Here is a 26,832-nt window from a genome sequence, read left to right on the forward strand (position 1 = left end):
AATGTCAAGGGTTAAACAAAAATTATGGTTAAGATATCCGTCAATTCATTCAGTTCGGTCTTGAATACAAATTATTCAAAAGAAAAAGATTTAAATTGAGATATTTGAATTTTGAAATGAAAGACAAAAATAACGAACATATTTTTTATGTTTTTGAATTGTTCAAGAAAACACAGAAATAAAGAAAATCTTTTGGTCTTTTGGATTTTTGAAAGAAAAATAAATAATAAACAAAATATTTTTGCTATTTATGATTTTTCAATAAGAATCAAATAAAAAAAATTAAGAGACAAATAAGAATTGCACCAAAACTTCGATACTAAGCCAACACATCTGAATGAGTCAGTGCAAATATCGAATCCGAATACCTGCGAAACGCTGAACTTGAAGAGTAACCGCTGAGCAATCCATTGGTAATATTGAAGTTCCACAAGTAAAAAAGTTTGCATCAATGAACAATGTGTTCGATATCAAATCCATTAACATTAGTTTGATTTTGGTACATAACATGCTTCCATCATCCCCAAAGCACTTAAATTTATTAAGAAAGATTTTTCATGGAGAGGTGTATTGAAATAAACACGAAGTTGATCTTTGGTATTGACCAAATGAACTTCGATACTACCATCTTCGACATGAGCTTCGATAAAACGGTATCGAAGAACAATATGTTTTGTTTTGGAATGTTGAAAAGGGTTATGCCATATGTGAATGGAACTCTAATAATCACAAAACAAAGGTATTTTCTTCATGTTGATCGCATAGTCATGAAGTTGACGTTATATCCATAAGACTTGAAAAGTACATGCAACAACAACACACTCTACCTCAGTTGTGGATATTGACACACTTGTTTGCTATTCGACTGCCAACTCACAAACTTTCCATCAAGACATTGACAACAACCAGTTGCAATTTTTCTATCAAGTTGACAACCACCCAAATCAGCATCTAAATAGGCTTGAATGAAAAAGCTAGTATTGGCAGGATACCAGATTCCAAGCGTAGGAGTTCGATGTAGATACTGAAAGATATTCTTCAGAATAGTGATATGTGGTTCCTTTGGGTTTGCTTGATACCTGGCATAACTACACACATAAAATATGATATTAGGTCGACTTGTAATCAAATATATCAAAGAACCTATCATGCTTCGATATGTCTTCAGGTCAACTGCAAGTTTATCCAAAGATGGACTCAATCATGTTCCATATGCCATATATACTTTCCCATCTGAACAATTTGTCATGTGAAATCTTTCAAGAAAATACTTCGTGTAAGACTCTTGATGGATAAAGATTCCTTCTTTGCTTTGTCTAATAATGACCCCCAAGAAATAGTTAATTTTGCCCATCATGCTTATCTCAAGCTGATTGCACATCAAATCCTCAAAATCCTTCGATAATGCAGGGTCAGCAGAACCAAAAATAATATCATCTACATAAATTTGAACATGCATGGGATGATCCCCAAATTCCTTTCGAAATAGTGTATGATCAACTGATCCTTGCTTAAATTTATAGATTTTAAAAAAGTTAGCTAACGTTGCATACGAATTCCTTGGTGTCTGTCTTAAACCACAAACAACCGTATCAAGAATATAATAGTCACTGCTAGAAAAACAGCCTTTTACGACGCGTAATGCGTGTCGTAAAACGCTCAGACGACGCGCAAATGCGTGTCAAGGAAGGCCATGTCATAACGAGAGACGACACACTTTTGCGCGTCGTCTATAGACGACACACATTTACGACGCGCATTTTTGACACGCATTTACGATGCTCATTTACGACACACAATGCGTATCAAGGAAGGCCCTGTCATAAAGGAAGATGACACGCATTTGCATGTCATAACCTTACGACACACATTTACGACATTGCGTATCATTAAAGCCCCTGTCAAGAAAGGCCATGTCATAAATGAAGATGACACACATTTTTGCGTATCGTAATTTTAAATGTTTAAAAAAAAATATTATTTATAGATTTACTAATTTTCAAATTAAATTTGCATTTAATATCTCATAATAGAAAATAAAATATCATATACAAAAATTACAATCCATTGCATAAAATTTAATGTCATACAAATAATCGTTGCATGGAAAGATAAAACAAATCAATAGAAGTTGTAACATAAATTTTCAAACTAATTAGATACACCGGATTGAGAATTGATATACCAGAATTTGATGGGGTTAGTTTGAATCCGGAGGGGTTCATCGACTGGTTGGCAACAGTTGAAGAAGTGTTTGAGTTCAAAGAAGTTCCTGAAAACAAGAGAGTTCCATAGATCGCTACCAGGCTACGTGGAAGGGCATCCGCATGGTGGCAACAGTTGAAACTGACTCGAGATAGACTCGGAAAATCAAAGGTTGTGACTTGGAGAAAGATGAAGAAGTGTTTGCGGTCCAACTTTCTGCCCCATAATTTTCAACAATTGACATACCAATGCCTACAGAATCTGAAGCAGGGTCTGAAGTCGGTTGATGATTATACAACCAAGTTCTACCAATTAATCGCTCGAAATGATATTCAGGAGATAGAGGAACAACTTGTGGCTCGATATGTTGGAGGTTTACGGGTTCAGATCATGGACTCTGTGAATATGTTTGACCCGGTATCCATTTCTGAAGCACACCAACGAGCATTGGTTTTTGAGAAACAAAACCGTCGGGTGGGCGGTTCATCTTCGTCTGCCATTGTTGGAGGAAGTTCCAGGACGGGTGGTATAGTACCCCATGTTATGCCTAATCAACAGAGGCCAACAGGTACCAGTGTTGGACCAATCCCTATGGGGCCTGGTAGTAGTGGCTTAAAGTGTTTTAATTGTGGAGAGACGGGTCACCGACAATCAGAGTGCAAGAAGGCTGGTAAATGACGATGTTGGTGAAAATTACGAAGATGCCCCGGTGTATGATGACGAGCCTCAATTCGAAGAAGAAGTTGTAACTGGAGATGTAGGAGTGAATTTGGTGGTGAGACGCTCTTGTTATACACCGAAAGTTGTTGGTGATGACTGGCTCAAACATAACATCTTCCAGTTAACATGTACTATTTTGGGTAAGGTTTGTTCCTTCGTTATTGATTCAGGAAGTTGTGATAACCTGGTATCTGAAGAGGCGGTTCAAAAGTTGGCGTTGAAAACTGAAAATAGATCCAAGCCTTACAAGCTACAATGGCTTAAGAAGGGTGGTGAGGTAACTGTATCTAAACGAGCTCTTGTTCCCTTTTTTATTGGTACTACATATCAATATGATGTTTGGTGTGATGTGGTGGTGATGGATGCTTGTCACTTATTGTTGGGTAGACCTTGGGAGTATGATCGTAATATAGATCATAACGGGAGATCCAATACTTATAGTTTCATGTTTGGTGGTATGAAGATAACTTTGGTTCTTAGTAAGCCAAAAGAGCCTGTTGCAAGACCTTCGGGTACTCTGTTAACCCTTACTCAATTCGAAGAGGAGTTAGAGGCAGAAGGTGGCATTTTTGTGTTGATAGGGAAGGAGGTGAATAAGGAGGTTGATGTTCCTGAGGCTATGGTTCCTTTACTTAAGGAATTTGATGATGTTTTCCCTTATGGATTACCTGATGGCCTGCCACCTTTACGTGACATCCAACACCATATTGATTTACAACCAGGAGCACAGTTGCCTAATAGGCCACATTACAAAATGAGTCCTGGGGAGCATGAAGAGTTGCGTCGACAGGTGGAGGAATTAATATCAAAAGGTCCTGGGGAGCGTGAAGAGTTGCGTCGATAGGTGGAGGTATTAAGAGTTCCATGTGCTGTTCTCGCTTTATTGACTCCTAAAAAGGATGGTACTTGGCGTATGTATGTTGATAGTCGTGCCATCAATAAGATCACAGTGAGGTAAATATTTCCAATTCCTTGACTTGATGACTTGCTTGACCAGATCAGTGGTGCCACTACCTTTACCAAACTGGACTTAAAGAGTGGGTACTACCAGATTCGACTTAGACAGGGTGATGAATGGAAAACTGCCTTCAAGACTCTTGAAGGGTTGTATGAGTGGTTGGTGATGCCTTTTGGTTTATCAAATGCTCCTAGTACATTCATGCGTGTGATGAACCAATTGTTCAGGCCCTTTATCGGTAAATTTGTAGTCGTCTATTTTGATGACATACTTATTTACAGTGCTACTCCTGGAGAGCATGTCATACATGTGCGACAGGTCTTGACCTTACTTCGCAGGGATAGTTTGTATGCATCTGTGAAGAAGTGTGTGTTCATGGTCCCAAAAGTCTTGTTCTTGGGTTATGTTGTTTCGGGTGAAGGAATACAGATGGACGAATCTAAGGTGGCAGCTGTCAGACAATGGCCAACTCCAAATACCATTACTAAAGTACGAAGCTTCCATGGTCTTGCTTCTTTCTATAGGCGTTTTATTCCAAACTTCAGTTCCCTTATGGCACCTGTGACTGATTGTATGAAAGGGAAGACCTTTACTTGGACAGAGGCAGCAAAATCGACTTTCCAACTGGTTAAAGAGAAGCTTACCTCAGCACCGATTCTTGTATTACCAAATTTTTCTCAAGTTTTTGAATTACACACAGATGCTTCAAAGGTTGGAGTTGGAGCAGTTCTAAGTCAAGGGGGACGACCGGTTGCCTATTTCAGTGGGAAGTTGATGGGGGAAAAAGCTGCGTTATAGCACTTATGATGTTGAATTCTATGCAGTGGTCCAAGCTATAAAGCATTGGCGTCACTACCTGTTTCATAAAGAGTTTGTTTTGTTTACAGACCATGATTCTCTAAGGCACATCCGAAGTCAAGATAAGGTGTCCCATAAGCATGGGCGGTGGATGGCATTCTTGGAAAAGTTCACTTTTGTTGTGAAGCACAAGTCTGGAGTGTTGAATCGGGTGGCAGATGCTTTGAGCAGAAGAAGTAATTTGCTAGTTTCCATGAGGGTTGGTATGCCAGGGTTGGATGTCCTCATGGAGCAGTTGGCTGTTGATCCTTACTTTTCTGTTATTCAGCAGGATATACAATCTGGGCGGAGGTCTGATTTTCTAGTGCATGACGGTTTCCTTTTCAAAGGGAATCAGTTTTGTGTCCCCGATTCTAGTCTTCGTCTTCAAATCATCAAGGAGTTGCATGGTGAGGGGCATGTCGGGCGAGATCGCACTTTACAATTGGTGCAATCATCTTACTTTTGGCCTACTATGCGCAAGGAGGTGGATCGATATGTTAAACGGTGTAGAATTTGTCAGGGTTCGAAGGACACGACTACCAATACTGGACTCTATATGCCTTTACCTGTTCCGTCTAAACCTTAGGTGGAGATAAGCATGGATTTTGTGTTGGGGTTACCACGGACTCAACGGGGCAATGATTCAATCTTTGTGGTTGTTGATCGTTTTTCCAAGATGGTTCACTTTATCCCTTGTAAAAAGACGACGGATGCAGTTAATGTGGCTCAATTATTCTTTCGAGACATATACCGTTTGCATGGCTTGCCATCTTCTATTGTTTCTGATCGAGACACTAGGTGTTTGAGTCATTTTTGGCGTAGCTTGTGGAAAATGGTGAACACTTAGCTTAACTTTAGTAGTGCTTATCATCCTCAAACAGATGGGCAAACAAAAGTTGTCAATTGGTCCCTTGGTAATATTTTGCGGTGTTTGGTGGGTGATCATGTAAAGGGCTGGGATCAGAAACTATGTCAAGCTAAGTTTGCTCATAATCATTCAGTCAACCGAAGTACTGGATTTAGTCCATTTCAAGTGGTCTATTCTGCTCAACCTCGGGGACCACTTGATTTGATGTCGCCTCCTATTTTTGGTGTTGTTCCAAAGAAAGTGAAGGATTTTGTTGAAGGTCTACATGATGTTCATAAGACTGTTCATGAAAACTTGATTCGAGCCAACTCCAAGTACAAGCAAGATGCAGATAAAAAACGTAGGCAAGTTGATTTTGAGGAGGGTGACTTTGTTTGGGCTATTTTCACTAAGGATCGTTTTTCAGTTGGTGAGTACAACAAGCTATCAGCCAAAAAGATTGGACCTGTGGAGATTGTGCAGAAGATCAATTCCAATGCTTATCGTTTCAAGCTGCCAAGTCACATTCGATGTTCTGATGTTTTCAATGTGAAACATTTACTTCCTTTTCATGAGGATTCTTCTGATGATGATCCTGTTACACATTCGAGGTCGAATTTTGTCTACTCAGGAGGGGATGATGCGGGCCCTAGTGTGGAGGATCGGGCACTTGCATTCCTAGAGCCCACGATCGTGTGACTAAAGGGGCTTCACGGAAACGGCCATAACTTTGGCTACGGATGTCCGTTTTGGGCCTACAACCAGTCAAATCGAAGATTGAAGCAAGGAGCACGTCTAGATAAGTACCCGAAGGGGACTTACCCATTTTTGAGTCCAGAAATTGCTTTATAAATTGGACTTATGAACATTTTTGTGTTTTTTTCATAATTTTTGGACTTTGTTTTTGGGTTTGTGTTTGGCTCATGTCTCTTTAGGGTTTCTTTTAAAATTCTGCTTCTTATTTAAGTATTTCTGATGTAATCTGGATGGTCATTGATCAGTTTAAAGAGCTTTCATTTTTCTCTCAAAATTTCGTGTGTGTTTACCGAATTTTGAAGCCAATCCCACGGTATTCATAGAATCAACGTGGTTTGGGCAAGATTATCCTGGATATTCTTCTAAAATCAACAGTTTTGATCTTTGGTCGTTTGTTCGCTGCATCAGTGTCGTAATTTTAAATGTTTAAAAAAAATATTATTTATAGATTTACTAATTTTCAAATTAAATTTGCATTTAATATCTCATAATAGAAAATAAAATATCATATACAAAAAATACAATCCATTGCATAAAATTTAATGTCATACAAATAATCGTTGCATGGAAAGATAAAACAAATCAATAGAAGTTGTAACATAAATTTTCAAACTAATTAGATATAAGAAATATGAAAAACTTGAAATCCTTGAGATTAATAGTTCTAACAGAAGCTTCACGTGAGATACATACAGTTGGACCAGTAAGCAAGGATGTTCCCGAATCCACAATAGCATCACAAGAACACGTACACGATATCTTCTGCTAGAAGGTGTCGATCCAAAACTACTGTTGAAGGTTGCAATGATAGTTGTTAAGAGTTAAGCATAACAATAAACCAATCAGTAACTATAAGAATTTAGATAGCGACAAATCCAACTTCTCAAAATTATCACAATGATAAATAAAAAAAGGCACCAAAGGTCTCCGGTTTAGCATTTGGAACATCCCTAATTACAACAGTAAAAAATGTACCTTACGAGAGCAGCAACAAGACTTTCGACATTTGGAACGTCAAAATTGGTTGTTGGTTTATCAAGTGCAAGTATTCCACAGTTAAGGCAAAAGGTTTCTGCTAATGCCAATCTAATGATAAGTGAAGCAAGCACCTGAGATCAATTGAAAATGGATTTGTGAAATTCCTTCAATCCAAAATACAATGGGAATGGGCAATTAGAGATGATGGCACACCTTTTGACCTACACTGCACCTTCCTCGCATTTCAAGCTAAGAATAACAACCATAAACATTAGTGTTGGGTTAAAATGTGAGATTGTTGCAGTGAACTAAAACCGGTTTATGTATAAAAATCACCAAAATGACCTTGGTTTTAAAGTACACAATTGGTCCACCAAACAAACATGTGGTGATTGGTGAGCTATAATATTCCACAAACTATACTAAACTATATTTTAATATTTTTATTAAATCATACCTTGTCACTTTTTCTATATGATACTTGTCATGCCACCCACATATATTACAAACGCATTCTTTCTCCTGCCATACATGATTACAGTGACAAAAGTTAAAAACTCTTAACTTTATTTCTTATGCAACATATCCTTATGTGGAAGTCGCAATTGAATGGTAGCCATCCTCACTTTGCCTTTGTCTCCTATAAGAAACAACAATAACTACAAAAATTGCCAATCCAAACACAACTACACCCCAAAAGAAGATTGGTATTGGTACCACTGAATCTTGATGAATCTGCAAGATAGTAACATACTTATTATATTCTTTACCATGTATACCAACATACTTAAAGGGCTGTTTTGGGATTTAGAAAATCTTACTTGAACTGAAGCATCCAAAGTAGAAGAAGAGTATTGGGCCTTAGTGGCCCATTAGCATTGCTAGTAAGGTTCAAGTAAATCAAATGCGAAATGGGCCATCGTGTCCTTCGTATACCCAACAGCCTAAAATAACTCACGAAAGTAGTAGGACTTTGTATTCCTCTTCTCCTCGTTTGTTAGGGTTATGTGTAATCAAAGTAAACAAATTCAGGCCGTTAATCAATAGTAATCAATGTTGTTTGGATTAAGTGAGTAATAACGGGCGACACCTCTAAGGGTCGTTCGTAGTCTGTAGTTATAATCAAAGTCTCCTGGAAGGAGAGCGAGAGTTTGTGTATAGATCTATACGGGGGTGTCTCCCCCACACCTCAGCTGTTCGCTACAGTTAGACTCGGCCAGTCTAGGGTGACAAAATCTTAAGATCAATCCCGGCGTACGTTAGGTTGCCAAGACAGACGAAATAGTCATTATTATGCATGGTTATAACGACTCACATAATTAATTAATCCAATACCATCCGAGAAATCAAGGAAGAGTAATCAAAATCAGTCGTTGTGACGGTATAGCAATTTGAAAAACAATTATATTTTATGTTATCGGAAAACATTGGGTTTTTCGAGGAAATCAATACCACTCTCTTGTATTTTTCTATAACTATAATACCAAACTCCCTTTTATACACGTTTTGAAATCATTCATGCATCAACTTATGGATCTTCACACTTTGGTAAACAATTGTATTTTCAGAAAATATCGGATTTTCTGGGTTTTATAAACTACACAAATCATTTTTATCACAACCCTGCTTATGAACTCACCAACATTTCATATGTTGACGTTTTTCAAAATAACTTGTATTCTCAGGTAACAGGTAAGCTGCAGGGTAATATCAAGTATGTTAGGAAGCTATGTTTTGAAAACTCTTAAACAACTTATGTTATGGATGTGTAATATTTATGACAATGTACTGGATGTGAACAATATCAGTTGTAATGTATTGATGCATGGTGATGTTTATGTTATGATTCATTTATATCCATTTTGATCATATTCAATTTAAGTCACGCGAGCCCTCGGACGTTTCCGCCGTCTGGTTCGGGGGTGTGACAGGTTGGTATCAGAGCTCTGTTTATAGTGAACTGGCATATCTAACCACACATTGATATGCAACTACAAACCAAAGAGGGACTAAAACAACTCTGAACAAAACAAAATAAAACACAACGATAAAAACATCTTTACTTGTGCGATATAGGAAAAAGAACATAATACCAATCAAATAAGATAATACTGACATCTCGGTTAAGTCGGGACTGTTCATGGTTGTAGTAAGGGGTGAATGTAGCCTGATCAACTACATTTTCTCCGAAGTACAACTATCACATGCTCCGGGAAAACCTCGATGGTCGGTAAACCTAACAACATACCCCTTTGTTACGAAGAAAAGAACATCAACTCAAATTGCATAATAACTAAAACATATTAGTAGTAATAATAGTTTACTCATACACCTCTTCTCACTCGCCATGGAAGGAGAACACGAGGGCATTCAGTTTCATCAGGTCTTAGTGGCCCACGGGATGATCAAGGATGAGCCTGAGGGAGATCAGGGAGGGGCACACGGCGTGGGTCCCGATGAGTACACGGACACAGACTACGAGTTTGATGGTACCGACGATGACATGGATGAAGAACAAGACTCAGGCAAGGATTCTGGCACATCACCTACCAGTGAGATGCAGCAGGACCACCCCGCCCCACCAGGGAATCCCGCGAGGGAGAATCGCTCTCCGGAAGCTGATATTGCTGCTCTGCGGCAACAACTATTCGCCATGGAAGCACGAGCGGTGCAAGCGGGACAGGAGAGAGATGAAGTCATTGGAGAAATGACTGAAATGGCCCAGTTGTTGGCACAACACTTTGGTATATGACCTCACTACCGTCGTCGAGCGCTCCTTAGAGTGTTAGGACTAGTCATATCTATCGTTAGTATTATGCTTATATGATCTATGCTATGTACCATCGACTCTATGTTTAAGTGATTACACTACTCATAGAGTCGTTACGCTGCCGAACCTGCACCACTTATGTATGCTCCTTCGAGCAAATTTTCATGTAACAAAAATGCGGATAATATTAATGGAAAGTTTTATGTGTTCTATTGTGATGTTGTTATCTGTTATGTGTTATGTATCCATGATTGTATGTTAACATGCAGAACCACCTAAGTATACACCATACACCTAGTTTTTAGGACCACAATCTCAGAAAAATCATAGGCACTCAACATCTTTCCGTTCAATGACAGAAAGATGCCCCAACGACCAACCCGTGGAAACCCTGGACCAACCCCACCTGAAGTCAACTCAGCTGCATTCCAAGAAGCTGTATCTGCTGCGGTTACTGCGGCCATGGCGCAAATCCACCAAGGGAACAATGGTGGAGTCAATGGACAAGGGGCTGGAAGTTCGAACAACGGAATAAACCGAGGACCTAGATAGACATGCTCCTACAAGGATTTCACCAACGCCAAGCCACGAACCTTTAATGGCACGGGTGGAATGATAACCCTAAAGAGATGGATGGAAAAAGTGGAATCGATATTTGAGATATGTGAATGCCCCGAGGAGGTGAAAGTGAAGTTCGCCGCATGCACATTCGTTGACCAAGCTCTCACTTGGTGGAATGGACATGTAGAGGCCATGACTCTCCCCGTAGCCAACGCTATGCCGTGGGCGGAGTTGAAAGAAATGCTGATGGCCGAGTACTGCCCGCGAGGCGAAATTCAGAAAATAGAGCAAGAGTTATGGAATCTCACCGTCCGAAACTCCGACATAGATGCATACATATCAAGGTTTAGCGAGCTGTCATTGTTGTGCCCTGGCATGATCACTTCATAGGGAAAGAAAATCGAACGATTCATCTGGGGATTAACCTTCCCAGTTCAAGGAAATGTAATAGCTGCAAATCCTGAAACATTCGACAGTGCCAAGAGGTTGGCCAAGAAACTATACGATCACAACAACAAGAAGGGCGAGAAGCCAGTGGAAACTGAGAGCAAGAAGGAGAGTGACAACAAGAAAGGAAAGAACAACAAAAGAAAAGGGCGACAAGGCTCAGAGTCATAAAAGAAGAAACAGACAGTGACAGTCAATGCTGCAACCACCCAAGTACCCTCCACACCACATGCTCCAGCTTCATCTAATCCAAGTTCCCCTAGGCAGTATTCTGGGAATCTCCCAAAGTGCAACAAGTGCAGTCTTCATCATAATGGCGGATGCAGAGAGATGCATTGTACCGGTTGCAATCAGAAGGGTCACACGGCAAAGTATTGCAGGACCTATCCTCCCCAAAATCAGCAACAAGGAAACAACAACAACCGCAACAACAACAGCAACACCAAAAATAGCGGCAATAATGCAGGATCAAGCCCCACCTGCTATGGATGTGGAAAGACTGGGCATATCCGTCCAAACTGCCCCAACATCAACAACCTTGGGAATGGAGGAGCAGGAAGAGTGCTGACCATGGGACAAGGAGAAGCGGTTCAGGATCCCGCTGTTGTCACCGGTACGTTTCTCCTAAACCACACTTATGCATGCATCCTATTTGATACCGGGGCAGAACGAAGTTTTGTGAGTAATAATTTCAAACACTTGTTAAAACAACAACCCCAGAAGCTTAATGAAACCTTTACGGTGGAAATGGCTAATGGGAAAACAGAATCCACTGGGGAAATCTACATCGGATGTACCCTGACCTTGAACCATCACGTCTTTTAAATAAACTTAATGCCTGTTTCCATTAGGAGTTTTGATGTGATTATCGGCATGGACTGGTTAAGCCCCCACCATGCTGAAATTATGTGTCACGAGAAGGCCGGTTGCCTTCGCCTCCCAAATCACAAAACCCTAATTATATACGGAGACAAACCCAACACGAACCTTCGTCTTATCTCGTGCATTAAGGCACAGAAGTATCTACGAAATAAGGACTTGACGTTTCTAGCTCATATAGTGGATAAGTCCAAAGAAGAGATCAATATTCGAAACATCCCTGTGGCTTGCAATTTCCTGGATGTATTTCCTGAAGACCTTCCGGGGATACCCCCAGAAAGACAAGTCGAATTTCGAATTGATCTAGTGCCAGGAGCTACTCCCATCGCCAAATCATCCTACAGATTGGCTCCTGCGGAAATGCAAGAGTTGTCCAGTCAACTCAGCGAGCTTTTGGACAAAGGATTCATCCGACCCAGTTTCTCACCTTGGGGAGCTCTGGTCCTCCTTGTTAAGAAGAAAGACGGTACATTTAGGATGTGTATTGACTATAGGGAACTTAATAAGCTCACTATCAAAAACCGCTATCGACTTCCGAGAATCAACGATCTATTTGACCAACTCCAAGGAGCAAGTTACTTCTCTAAGATAGACCTGCGATCCGGATACCACCAACTCAAAGTCCGGGAGGAGGATATTCCCAAAACCGCCTTCCGAGCTCGTTATGGACATTATGAATTTGTCGTAATGCCCTTCGGTCTAACGAATGCCCCTGCCGCATTCATGGACCTAATGAATCGAATCTGCCGACCATTCCTTGACAACTTTTTCATCGTCTTCATCGACGATATCCTCGTCTATTCTCAAAGCGAAGAGGAGCACGGCCGACACCTCCGACAAATCCTAGAAACCCTGCGAACCGAAAGGTTATACGCAAAACTCTCTAAGTGTGAGTTTTGGCTCCGTAGTGTGAACTTTTTGGGTCATGTTGTTAGTCAGGAAGGGATACACGTGGATCCTTCTAAAGTCAAAGCTATCGAAGGATGGGCGATCCCAACAACACCCACCAAAATTCGTCAATTCTTAGGTCTCGCAGGCTACTACAGGAGGTTCATTCAGAATTTCTCCAAAACAGCCAAGCCACTTACCTTGCTTACACAAAAGGGCGTACCCTTCGAATGGACAGATAAGCAAGAAGTTGCATTCCGAACTCTAAAGCAAGCACTCTGCAGTGCGCCGGTACTATCACTACTGGAAGGAACAGAAGACTTTGTGGTTTACTGTGATGCGTCGAACCAAGATTTGGGCTGTGTGCTCATGCAGCGTGGGAAGGTGATAGCTTATGCGTCCCGACAACTAAAGACACATGAGGTGAATTATACCACCCATGATCTGGAATTAGGAGCTGTGGTCTTCGCCCTGAAAATTTGGAGGCACTACCTTTATGGTACCAAGTGCGCCATTTTCACTGACCACAAGAGTCTCCGGCACATCTTAAATCAAAAGAAGTTAAACATGAGGCAACGAAGATGGGTTGAACTGCTGAAAGATTATGAGTGCGAAATCAAGTACCACCCAGGTAAAGCTAACGTAGTAGCTGATGCGTTGAGTCGGAAGGATTACTCGAATCGTCGTTTGAAGACTCTCTCCATAACCATCCAATCCCACTCGACCTCGCAAATTAGAGCAGCCCAGTTCGATGCCATGAAGGCAGAAAACAAAACAAGCGAAGCGTTACGTGGAATGGAAAAGAATTTCGAAGTGAAGGAGGACGGAACATATTACTTCATGAACCGCATTTGGGCCCCTAAACTTGGAGGATTCACAGAAGTAGTCATGAATGAAGCTCACAAAACACGATACTCCGTCCATCCGGGTTCAGATAAAATGTACTTGGATATCAAGCAACATTATTGGTGGCCTAACATGAAGGCAGAGATTGCCACTTACGTTAGCAAATGCCTCACATGTGCTAAAGTAAAAGTGGAATATCAGAAGCCCTCAGGATTATTACAGCAACCAGTAATTCCCGAGCGGAAATGGGAAAGGATTACTATGGACTTTGTGACCAAACTACCCAAGTCGACTGATGGTTTGGATACCATATGGGTAATAGTTGACAGATTAACAAAATCCGCTCATTTCCTGCCAATAAAAGAATCATACAAGATGGAGCGTCTGACAAGGATCTATATCAAGGAAATCGTGAGACTCCATGGAGTGCCCATATCTATCATCTCAGATAGAGATAGTAGGTTTACTTCATGCTTTTGGCAATCACTTCAGAAAGCTATGGGATCGCAACTCGACATGAGCACTACCTACCACCCACAAACGGATGGGCAAAGCGAGCGAACCATTCAAACGGTATAAGATATGCTTCGCGCATGTGTGATAGACTTTGGAAATTCGTGGGATATCCACTTGCCTTTGATCGAGTTCTCGTACAATAACAATTATCACTCAAGCATCAAAGTCGCTCCTTTCGAGGCATTGTACAGGCGTAAATGTAGATCACCGTTGTGTTGGGCTGAGGTAGGTGACACTCAGCTAGCAAAAGGACAAACGCCAGACAATGCATTAACGGGACCAAAAATCATACGTGAAACGACCGAGAAGATAAATCAAATCAGGGCCCGACTGCAATCATCACGAGACAGACAAAAGAGCTACGCCGATAAGCGGCGAAAGCCCTTGGAATTTAGAGTCGGGGATAGGGTGTTATTAAAGGTTTCTCCCTGGAAAGGGGTGATTCGTTTTGGGAAACGGGGAAAAGTAAACCCTCGATACATTGGACCCTTCGAGATTCCTGCCCGAATCGGTCCAGTGGCTTATAGACTGAAGTTACCCGCTGAGCTCAGCAGTGTATACCCCGTGTTCCATGTTTTCAATTTAAAGAAGTGCTTATCCGACGAGACTCTCGTCATTCCATTAGAAGAAATCGAAATCAACGAGAATCTCCTATTCATCGAGGAACCAGTCGAAATCATGGACAGGGAGGTGAAGCGTACTAAGCAAAGTCGCATTCCGATTGTGAAAGTTCGATGGAACGCGAGACGCGGACCAGAATTCACATGGGAACGTGAAGACCAAATAAAGCAGAAGTACTCTCACCTATTCTCGCTTTCTCAAATCTAGATTTCAAAAGAATTTCGGGACGAAATTCCCTCTAACGGGGGGATGATGTCACAACTAGGAATTCTGATACGCTGTAAACACTTAACAAAGAGTGACATTGTAGTTAAAACTTGAAAACATGTATTGTGATTAAATCAATGACAACAAAATTCCTATACAAGCATTCAAATAGTCAACAAAGATTGGAAACCCTAAAAATCCCAATTTAAGTTCATTTTTGGATTAGGATTTTCTTAATGGGCCTAATGGGCCAATAAGCTTCCAATTTGACTATTTTGGACTTAGAACTCTTAAATGGGCCCTAATTGGACCCATATGCATGAAACTTAATATTTTGGGCCTTATAAGCCTAAAATAAACTAGGTTATATTCAATGGGCCTTATTGGGCCATAACAAATCTAAATAGCCCTAATGGGCCATAAAACTCATTCCTTGATTTATTTTGGGCCGTGAGCCATCTCCAAAGACCAATTGGGCCGAAAATCATTTAAATGGGCCATATTATGGACTTAAGCACAAAAAGGCCCAACTTCTTTTCTTCCTTCTACCTCTCTCGGCCCAACCGCAAAACATAAGGAGGAAGAGCTGACTTTTAACATGCCACCTCACAATTATATTATGGTCTTCCATGCAACATCTCATATCTCCAAGCAACCATCCTTTCACTCTCTCTCTTCTCCCCTCTTTTTTCTTCTTCGGCCGAGAACACCAGAGAAAGACACACACACTCTCAAAAATCTCTCTCAAACACATAAGAACTCTCTTCTCCTTTTCATCCAAATTTTCGAGAATTAGAATTATTCCAAGGAGTTTTTCATTCAAAAATCACTTCTAGTTACAAATCTTGGTAAGTTCTTACTTAAATCCAAAGTTTAACTTCTATACGTCATCAAAAATCATCTTTTAATTCATTCAAATTCATGATCTTGCCTCTTAGAACACATCTAAGCCAAAGATCCTCCAAGAAGCTTGCTAGGCCGAGAATAGCATCAAACTTCTTCCATTCTTCTTCAAAACCGAACCAAAACTCAAGGTGAGTTCATACCCCTCTCTTTCGGTTTTCATAAGTTTTATGGGGGAGAATACAAGTAAAATGTATAGATCTAGGTGTATGTGTATGCTATGTATGATTTTATGCATGTATGTGTGATTATATGTGTTTATGTGGTAAATATGTAACAAAAAGGGAAGAAATCACGAAATCTATGGCATAAGAAGGGAAACAAACATGATCTAAGTTATATTACACTAAACAAGTCAAGAATATTACCCTCTAAGATTATGATAAACATATTGCAACATAAAACCCATTTTTGGGCTTAAATTGTCAAATAAACAAAAGTTGGGTTGAAAAATTACTATTCACGGTTTTCTCAAGGACTAAAAGAGTCTAAATAGTAAAAATAAGTGTTTTTATGAATATCATACTCTTTTAAAGGTTAGAAATGAAATTTATTGCTTAATGGGCCAAATTTTGGGCTTTTCGGCCCAATGAGTCAAAATTGCGAAAAACCACATTTTCAAGGGGATGAATGATAAATTTCACAAAACAGGAGGTAAAAAGTGTAAACAAAACTATTTCAAGGGTTAAAATGCTTTTCTTTTCCAAAAAGGATAAAAAATGTAAAGTTTTTGGAATTTGGGCCAAAATTGTAAAAGTTGTAAAAAGTTTGGACTTTAACCGAAAAACACTTTTCTGGAAGGGCTGAAACTGCCAAAGAATAAGATCTGAGCTAAAAAATACCACTTGAACAAGTCTAGGGGTCAAAAGTGTCAAGAAAATAGTTTAAGGGCTTAAAATGTCTTTTGTTTGTATAAAGGACTAAAATTGTTATTTTTATTAAAGAAGGGCTGAAAAGGTCAAAACCAACATTTTGAACTAATTATTTTATTTTTAAGATAATTGAATCAAAAATACCAAAAACTACAACTCATGAAAATAGAAAGATGAATATACGTATAAATCCAAAAATCGTTATAAACAAATCGATCGGTCTCGTGTCGATACAAAAATTATAATCGTCCAATCAAATCTTCCAACAATTATACAATACCTAAAACAAGTAAACATTCGAAACTTTGGGCTTGAAAGTTACAATCATGCTTTTTGGGCCTTTGTGATCCATTAACATGATTTTTGGGCCCAAGGGATAATAATAATAAATGTTATTGGGCCTTCTATGACCCAATTTCATATTTAAGGGACCCTCAATGGCTTTAAGTGCTATTCGGCCTTAGTGGCCCATTAGCATTGCTAGTAAGGTCCAAGTAAATCAAATGCGAAATGGGCCAACGTGTCCTTCGTATACCCAACAGCCTAAAATAACTCACGAAAGTAGCAGGACTTTGTATTCCTCTTCTCCTCGTTTGTTAGGCTTATGTGTAATCAAAGTAAACAAATTCAGGTCGTTAATCAATAGTAATCAATGTTGTTTGGATTAAGTGAGTAATAACGGGCGACACCTCTAAGGGTCGTTCGTAGTCTGTAGTTATAATCAAAGTCTCCTGGAAGGAGAGCGAGAGTTTGTGTATAGATCTATACGGGGGTGACTCCCCCACACCTCAGCTGTTCGCTACAGTTAGACTCGGCCAGTCTAGGGTGACAAAATCTTAAGATCAATCCCGGCGTACGTTAGGTTGCCAAAACAGACGAAATAGTCATTATTATGCATTGTTGTAACGACTCACATAATTAATTAATCCAATACCATCCGAGAAATCAAGGAAGAGTAATCAAAATAAGTCGTTGTGACGGTATAGCAATTTGAAAAACAATTATATTTTATGTTATCGGAAAACATCGGGTTTTTCGAGGAAATCAAAACCACTCGCTTGTATTTTTCTATAACTATAATACCAAACTCCTTTTTATACACGTTTTGAAATCATTCATGCATCAACTTATGGATCTTCACACTTTGGTAAACAATTGTCTTTTCAGAAAATATCGGATTTTCTGGGTTTTATAAACTACACAAATCTTTTTTATCACAACCCTGCTTATGAACTCACCAACATTTCATATGTTGTCATTTGTAAAAATAACTTGTATTCTCAGGTAACAGGTAAGCTGCAGGGTAATATCAAGTATGTTAGGAAGCTATGTTTTGAAAACTCTTAAACAACTTATGTTATGGATGTGTAATATTTAACACAATGTACTGGATGTGAACAATATCAGTTGTAATGTATTGATGCATGGTGATGTTTATTTTATGATTCATTTATATCCATTGTGATGATATTCAATTTATGTCACGCGAGCCCTCGGACATTTCCGCCGTCTGGTTCGGGGGTGTGACAATGTTGAGGGATGATATCTGGGAGTTTGTGAGCTTTATAGGGTGTAAAACCCTGAATGAGATGGTGTAGAAGGCCCGTGAGCGGGAGATGGAGTTGAACTTCCGCACCAAGCGGAAGCCGGAGTAGGAACAGTCAGCAGTAGGCCAGGCTAAAAAGCCTAAGACCTCAGACACTTCTAGTAGGTACCAGCAGGGTCGGGGTCGGAGTGCCAGGTGCGGTAAATCGCACAGTGGGGCTTGTCGGATAGCAGGCTCAGGGTGTTACGCATGTGGCCAACATGGTCACTTGAGCAGAGATTTCCCCAAGAAGGGCCTGATATGTTTCCACTATAACCAGACTGGCCATAAAAAGGCTTATTGTCCGAGGTTGCAAGGAGGGGGAGGAGCAGTGGCGGCACCTGTCCCCGCCACGACGAGGATTACAGATGGCCGCCCTGCTAAGGCGGATGCTCCAAGGGCGAAGAGCCGCACATTTCAGTTGACTACCGAGGAGGCTTGGGCAGCGACAAACGTTGTGGCTGGTACGCGCTGATTCTCCCCTGCTCTATGTTTATTTGCATTGCTTATCTGTACATTGTGCTTGTATAGGGACCTTTTTTTTCAATGGCATGTCGACTTATTTTTTGTTCGATTCGAGAGCTACCCGATCGTTCGTGTCTTTTGCGCTTAGCAAGAAGTTTCGGGATGCGCCGGGAACTTTGGAACCCACGCTAGAGGTAGAGAATGCAGATGACCGAACTGTGAGTGCTGCGAGGGTGTATCGGGATTGTGTACTGAATGTGCTTGGAGAGAGGTTTCGTGTTGATCTAGTGCCGATACCATTGCGATGGCTGAAGGTGATTGTCGAAATGGACTGGTTGGGGGCCATGATCGATTGTGAGCGCCAGTTGGTGAGGGTTCTAACCCCAAATGGAGGACAACTGGTTATTCATGGTAAGAGGGCCTCGTAGGGGCCAACCCTTTGTTCATCTGCGAGGGATAGGAAATTCCTGCATCATGGATTTACGAGATTTATGTCTTATATCTCGGATACGAGCGTTGAGCCCACGACAGATGTGGGCAGTGTCCCGATTGTACAGGAGTTTCGGGATGTCTTTCCCGAAGAGTTACCGGGAGTGCCTCCAGAGAGGCAGGTGGAGTTTCGCATTGATTTGGTGTTGGGTGCCGCTCTGATAGCCAAGGCACCGTAACGGCTAGCACCGCCCGAGATGAAGGAGTTATCTACGCAGCTTCAGGAGCTGCTAGACCGAGGGTTTATCCGACCGAGCAGTTCCCCGTGGGGAGCTCCGATCCTGTTCGTGAAAAAGAAGGATATTGATTATCGAGAGCTAAGCAAACTAACGGTGAAGAACCGTTATCCGTTACTGAGGATCGATGATTTGTTCGATCAGCTGCAAGGTGTGTCTTGGTTTTCCAAGATTGACCTTCAGTCGGGATACCATCAGATGAGGATTCGGGATGAGGATATACCGAAGAGAACTTTCAGGACTCGGTATGGGCACTATGAGTTTGTGGTGAGGCAATTTGCGCTCACCAATGCCCCATCAGCATTCATGGATATCATGAACAGGGTGTGTAGACCGATGCTAGATCGGTCGGTGATCGTTTTTATTGATGATATCCTGGTCTACTCTAAGACCAAGGAGTAGCATGAGCAGCATCTGAGAGAGGTATTGGAGACCATGAGGGCGGAGAGGCTGTATGACAAGTTCTCCAAGTGTGATTTCTGGCTACGAGAGGTACAGTTTTTGGGGCACATCATCAACCAGGAGGGCATTTTGGTAGATCCAGCCAAAGTTGAGGCGTTGATGCGGTGGGAAGTACCGAAGAATGCTTCCGAGATCTGTAGCTTCTTGGGTCTAGAGGGCTATTATCGGAGATTCATTCAGGATTTCTCCAAGATTGATGTGTCGTTGACTCGCTTGACCAAGAAGAATGTGACATTTCGGTAGGGCACAAATCAGCAGTTGGCTTTTGAGACCCTGATACGGAGGTTATGCGAGGCTCTGATTCTAGTACTACCGAAGGGGTTAGATGATTAGGTGGTGTACTCTGATGCATCGATCTCAGGGTTACGTGAGGTACTGATGCAGAAGGTTCATGTTATAGCTTATGCCTCGAGGCAGTTGAAGCCTCATGAGGCGAATTACCACTCACGACCTGGAATTGGGGGCAGTGGTGTTTGCCCTCAAGATTTGGAGGCACTATCTGTTGTTGGATTAATGTCTAAGTCCATAACTATATTTGGTATGTACTTGACCCGACCCGGCATGGTCCATTTGGGTTGCACTTCACCGACACAATTTATATGGATAGTCGTTTGAGAATACTATATTTATGATTTATATTAATATATTATAAGTTCTAATATATTAATATGGAATCATATTATTTAATTAGTATTGATCAAGAATTAATTTAGAATTAATTAAGTGATCAAAAAGAACTAATTAAATATGGACTCTTATATATATGGAATGGGCCAAGTTCATTTAGGTTGGGCTAAGCTTTCATGGATGATCCATGGAGCTTTTAACCTATGGATCCTATGTAAATGAAAGGTCATGGGTATTAGGGTTTACATGGATGTAACCATAATCCTCCATAATATATAAAGGGGTCCTTGGCTCACAAAATTGGCACAAGTGTGTGAAAATAAGAGTGGGCCGATTTTAGTGTGCATACATATTCTCTCAAGTTCTTCCAAGGTGTTTTGGTGATTTGTGATTCCATTTGAGGCTTCCACACTATTGAGGCTAAGCTCTTAAAGCTTGAAGACATCAAGCTACATCAAAAGGTATGTCATCTAACTAGAACTTTGTAGTATAGGTGCTTCATAATATGTTAGTTAGGATGAAACCTTGGAATAGTTAATATTTGCATGTATAATAGAGAAAACATAGATCCAAGGTTTATAGGGTTGCATGTACACCATAGGAGTGTTAGAATGCTCAAAACACAACAGTGGAATCAGAGACAGGTTGTTTTCTATTATATTGATGCAAATGTTTTATTTTCAAGTTGAAAAAAAAAGGAAAAAAAACATGACGTTTGTCAAATTTTAAGATAATTACTTGTTTTTGTGAAAAACTAATTATTTGTAAAATTTGAATCATTTGCTATTTGAGTTGAATTAGGTCAAATTTAGTAAAAGATAAAATGATATGATTATTTTATTAGTTTTAAAAGTTTGATCTAAAGAGTTTTTTGAAACCTCCATAAGTTATGGATATGAAAAGGTTTTAAAAAAAAATTGATTCAATGTTTTTTATGGAGTTACAAAACTTGGTCTTAATGTTTTAAAGAATTCCATAACTTGTTCTTAAGTTATGGAACATTGAAAGTTTCATCATAAAACACCATTAATTCCATAAGTTATGGAATCCAAAGGTTTTAAAGAATTACAAAACTTGCCCTCAAGTTTTGGAATTTGAGAAAAGTTTTTTATGAAAAAAAGAATTGAATTCTAAAACTCTTGGGTTCATAACTTAAACAATTAATTAAATGGTTTTAATTTTGAGTTTAATAATTGGAATTATGATGTTTTTTTGAATAGTTCAAATTAACTCTTATGGACTTTATTAATAGTTAAGTAAAGCGTTTAATTAAAAGAGTATTATTAATCCATAAATATATGGTTTGAGTTTAATTAAATTAAAAGTCTAGTTTAATTAGTAGATTAAACCACCAAGTATTTTAAATGTCTAAAATACACCCTTATACTATTATAATATTAAAAGTTTAATATATTATATGTATAAGTGCAAGTCGTCTTACCATTAGTAGGCCTCATTCATGAAGCCGGTCTATAAGGGGGGTATAACGTTACTGCCTATAAAATGACAGTTTAATGGGTGTCCACTCTCACTCACCGCTTCCTTGACCGGTGGAGGGTCGTTAGCCGAACAGGTAGGACAAAGACTATAATTCTCCCTTCATTATAAGTATAATGATGAATACTAAGTAACTAAACACTTATAAATTCCCAATCTTAGTTACTTAGGAAAATGTGAATAAGGTGCTAATCCATGAAATTACACTTTGCACTTTGTTTAAGCTGTTAGTGGAGCGTGTGTGGTTAACCGGCACACTAACCTGGACTTAACAAGGTAGGCAAAGGGTAACTTAATGTTTATCATAGTATCGTTGGAGCGTGTGTGGTTAACCGACACATCGATTGAGGGGTAAATATTAAGGGTACCAAGTATATTTGCATGGTTACTTCACACCTTGTTTTGTGATCCTCGGCATCCCAATCACAAAACCTGAAGGGCACACTCGAGATTGAAACATGCCATTGAAAAGTTCAATGAATCTCAAAAGAATCTAGGAGTTTCAAAACCAATTAAAACCTAATAATACATTTCGTTTATCTTGGTGGAAATTGGTGAATCGTCATTCACCTACCTTCAAATATATTATAGCTTGGATTACGGCATCCCTCTTCCAAGTTATAAAATAGTTTGTTGGGTCCTAGCCTTAATATATCATATTGGGTGTTATATTAAGGATTTAAATCAACTTTAGGTGAATTTCTCCCATTGTTGATATCTGGTTTAGACAACAATGATCTTCCCAAACCAAGCTTTCCTAATGAATATGACTTCCCGAGTTTGGCTCATGGAAGTCATACTTCTCTTCCTCCACCTCCTCCAATTATTCTCCCTAACCCACAAGTTTAAGGTCACTCAAGCCCTAATGGCAAGCAAGGTCTATGTGTGATCACATCTTAGAGATGAAGTCACATATTGACAAGCCGGGAGAGTTGGGTGTCAAAGTCTTGAGAAAGTTGGATGTTCAATCACTTTCTAAGTCACATAGTGAGTTCCTTTGGGACTACTATGAAACAGACTATGACATGAACCTTAATGATCATATCTATTTGCTTGGTGCTGCTGAATCATCAATGATTTGGAACGATAGTAAAGCAAATTTGATTAGAAGATCAACTTCCCAAAAACTTTATGGACAGTGACAATGGTGACACTGGAAATCCAGAAAAAGCATTCTCTTCCCAATGGAAAGGGATTGGCCATAGTCAACCCGGTTGACCAAATGGTAAAGAGAAAGGCTAAGTCTGAGATAGTCCCATTACCAAAGGGTCCATATGTTTATTTTGCCAAAGGAAGGGGCGTTCATTGCAAAGCTGCCAAATTTACCTAAGGATGTTAAAGTCAATAAGTTTGACTCTACATCAGGTAGAACCCATTATCTAACTCTGTTAAGTTCTATTCTGAGATCCTCATTACATGATGTGACTGGGTCACATGTTGATGTTTTAAGAATCAAAGAATAGAGAGAAATCTTAAAGGAAGTATATGGTGATTCTGATCGCGAAGGTGGATTTCGATCGCATCAGAATTTTGAGCAGTTTCTTAAGAAGTTATGATATATTGCTAAGGAATAGATAACAACAATTTTCCATGTGGATTGTAAGGATAAGTTTTTCCGCAAAGTTTTAAAATAAAAGAAAATTGTTTAACTTTATTTATTTGAAGTATCCTTACAATGGCATTTGTGAAAAATTGTTGCTTATATGATTCCACTGACAGCAATATTGGAAAATGGATTTGATTCTTCCATTTGTGGTAGTGTCTAAATTTACCAAATCAGGAAAGTTCCTCATCGCCCAAGTTTCAATTGGACCGAAACTTGGAATCATGCAAGTTGAATAGTATGATGAATGAGAACTTTCAAGCATTGGAAAATCAAGACTAATTACTTGTTCACATGGATGTGTGAGTCAAGTGAAGGACTAAAGGGATCGAGTACACATTCTTATGCACTGGTCATGTCCACCACAAAGCTCGTTAAGACTATTTGATTTACTAAAGTTTAGTAAATATGGTTATACTTACAAGTTTAAGTATAATTCTGAAACATTGGAAAAGTCTCAATGTATGGCAGAACGAATGGGAAGAATCAAATTAGGCAGAAAGATAAAAGTTTCTCAAATCTGAAAAGATGGGAGAGTACTTTAGTATCATGTTTGTGATCATCTTAATGATTTAGAATTCATATCACAATTAGTCCTCTAAAGGTCATCTTAGTGCATTCTTATGACTAAGAAGAGGAGTCATGAATTGTTGAAATGGTTAGATCAGGAAGATGAGTCATACTTCGTTCCGAAACAATTCTTAGTTTCATACTCCAAGATTGTAACTTGAGTGACATATCTTAAAGAAAGGTTTAAAACACTTGTCAAATGTAAGAGTAAAAGTGTCCTACTCTTGTACATTTGAAATTGGTAAGTTGTGATGTTTTGGATAAAACAAAGACCAACTAAGGCCAATTGTGTGAAGTGTTTGTCTTGATAAAGAATCCGCACTATCTCTTGAATATTTGGCAAGATAGTCTTATATGTCAAGAGGATAGTGAGAGTCTTAAAGATCCTAAAAAGAATTTCAAGAACTAATCAAGAATAAAACATGAGGTTCTTCACTAGCACACGACTTGAGGTTTATAACCTATCGTGTTGACATATTCTGTGCCCATTCCAGTTAAAGTTGGCTTTGCATAGGAGTTTTGAAAGTTCTCAATTGGTTGCATAACAACTTGGAAGGAATGGCAGGCCCTGTACTGCCATGTGGCAAGAAGTTAAGATTGCATAAGTTCAGTCCATATGAGTTTGGATTTGTCATTATCCTTGTCTTGTGACTATGGTTTTGACGATTCACATGGATAAGAACACATATACCATAAAATCTAAGGATCATAAGGTTTCTCTCCGATTCATGAAAATGATGGTAAGGAAACACTTCCACCAAGTAGATTTGAAGCAGATGGCAAAAGGTCTAAACAATTGAGACTATGATTACGGCAAACCTTTTCATAGTTCTGAAATTGTTTAGACACACATGCATGCTATCTAAGGAAAGGTGTATGATTTTGATAAAGTTTTATCAAAGCATCTCGTATCAGAAATCTGAACTTTGGTAAGAAAGTCAATAAAGTATTGATTTCTAGAAGTCCAGCTGATTTCTGAGTACATGTCAAAGCTAGTGGGAGCATAAGTGTTATGCTAATAATCATCATGTTAGTGGGAGCATGATAATTATTGTTGGTGTTGCAAGTTAGCAATGTTAATTATAGAAAACAAAAGTTTCAATTCGTGAGGCTGCAAGGATTGAAAAAGTTGTTTTGCCATAATTAAGGGAGAGGATATACTTCATTTCAGTTCTAAAGGCTTAGATTGAGACCTTAATCATCTTTAGTCAAGAATATATATATGAATTTCATGTTGGATTGGTTCAACTTAAGGAAATTCTATATATTGCGTTCTCAAAATTCGATTATGATTACGACATCCCTCTTCATAGTCAAATTTTGAAAACATGGCAAATAAAAATATTGTAGCAAAAGACTAGTCTAGAATCATGTCTTTATGTGAGACATCATGAATCGTGTACCATTTGCTTTGGGTACAGGATCGATTGCATGTGCTATAATATTTGTCATTTCTAAATTTTTCCAAATGCCCAGAGGCATTAAGAAGGGAAAAGGTCTAGAATTGGATATGACTAAAATGATTAAGCAATTGTCGAGGACAATCTGAGGTTTACCAAAGATTGGTTGCTTAGGGACAGTTGGAAGTATAGTGCTAATTTTGGAAGGACCATATTGACATATTCTGAAAAGAGGCATCTCTTATTCAGAAGTGATAGTCAAAATGAGAATATGGAGTTGTCTCCATAGGTGGAAGTTATCTGTGTAAGATTAGAAAACTTAATGCAAGAAGCATGTCCAAAGCAATGTACTTTGAATATGAGACTTAGTTTCCATGGAGTTGATCTCCGTTGGAATACCTTATAATGACTGTTGACAAGTCTTTGTGACTTTGTACATATTCATTACAGGAGGGTCAGTGCATATAAGTTTAAAATCGAAACAGATTTCGATAAATGATAGGAATTTGAAATTCTCACATTTTTCGATAAGGATTTGGGAGTGTGAAATTAGAATCATTGAAATTATGTTCAATTGGTTTATTTCATCAAGTAAGGATCATAGACAAACATAGAGTGCATACTTGGTGTATGGCAAAGCTATTGTTTAAGAAAAACATAGTGTACATGCTTAGAGCATGGGACAACTACTGTTTTTATTCAAGTATAAAGTTGATAAAACCGAAACAATGAATAATGAGTAATCAGTATGGTGATAAATAAAAGTGTTTATTTATATTCATAGGGTTTGATACCATATTTGATTCATTTATTCTTGTGTTTCACTTTTCATGTTTTGACTTCCAGAATAACTAAGTCGCTCTTCCTGAATGATTAAGTTATTCAAACCATCCACAGTCGGTCATATGTTGGAAGTAGATATGAATCAAGACTGTCATGGGTTGGTTTGTAGAGGTCCAAGTTGGTGGAAAAAGTGGTGCTACAACACTCATGAGTGCTCATAAGTTCTGAGTATTGGATTCAACCCGCGCTCATTTGAATCACTTCATGGATTTTATCACGAGTGATCATGAGACGATAATAT

General features: G+C 39.2%; 1 protein-coding gene across 1 annotated transcript; it reads left to right on the top strand.

Moving 5' to 3' along the window:
• Positions 1 to 2,394: 2,394 nt before the first annotated feature.
• LOC145157825 (uncharacterized) lies at positions 2,395 to 4,681 on the top strand. Its single transcript, XM_079076811.1, has 3 exons — positions 2,395 to 2,773; positions 2,907 to 3,547; positions 3,923 to 4,681. Exons 1-3 carry the CDS (start codon positions 2,395 to 2,397, stop codon positions 4,679 to 4,681), a joined length of 1,779 nt encoding a protein of 592 aa, XP_078932937.1.
• Positions 4,682 to 26,832: the final 22,151 nt, after the last annotated feature.

The sequence above is a fragment of the Lactuca virosa genome, chromosome 2 (assembly GCF_052849685.1).
Source record: "Lactuca virosa cultivar CGN04683 chromosome 2, Lactuca_virosa_CGN04683_v6, whole genome shotgun sequence".
In the NCBI taxonomy this organism is placed as follows: Eukaryota; Viridiplantae; Streptophyta; class Magnoliopsida; order Asterales; family Asteraceae; genus Lactuca; species Lactuca virosa.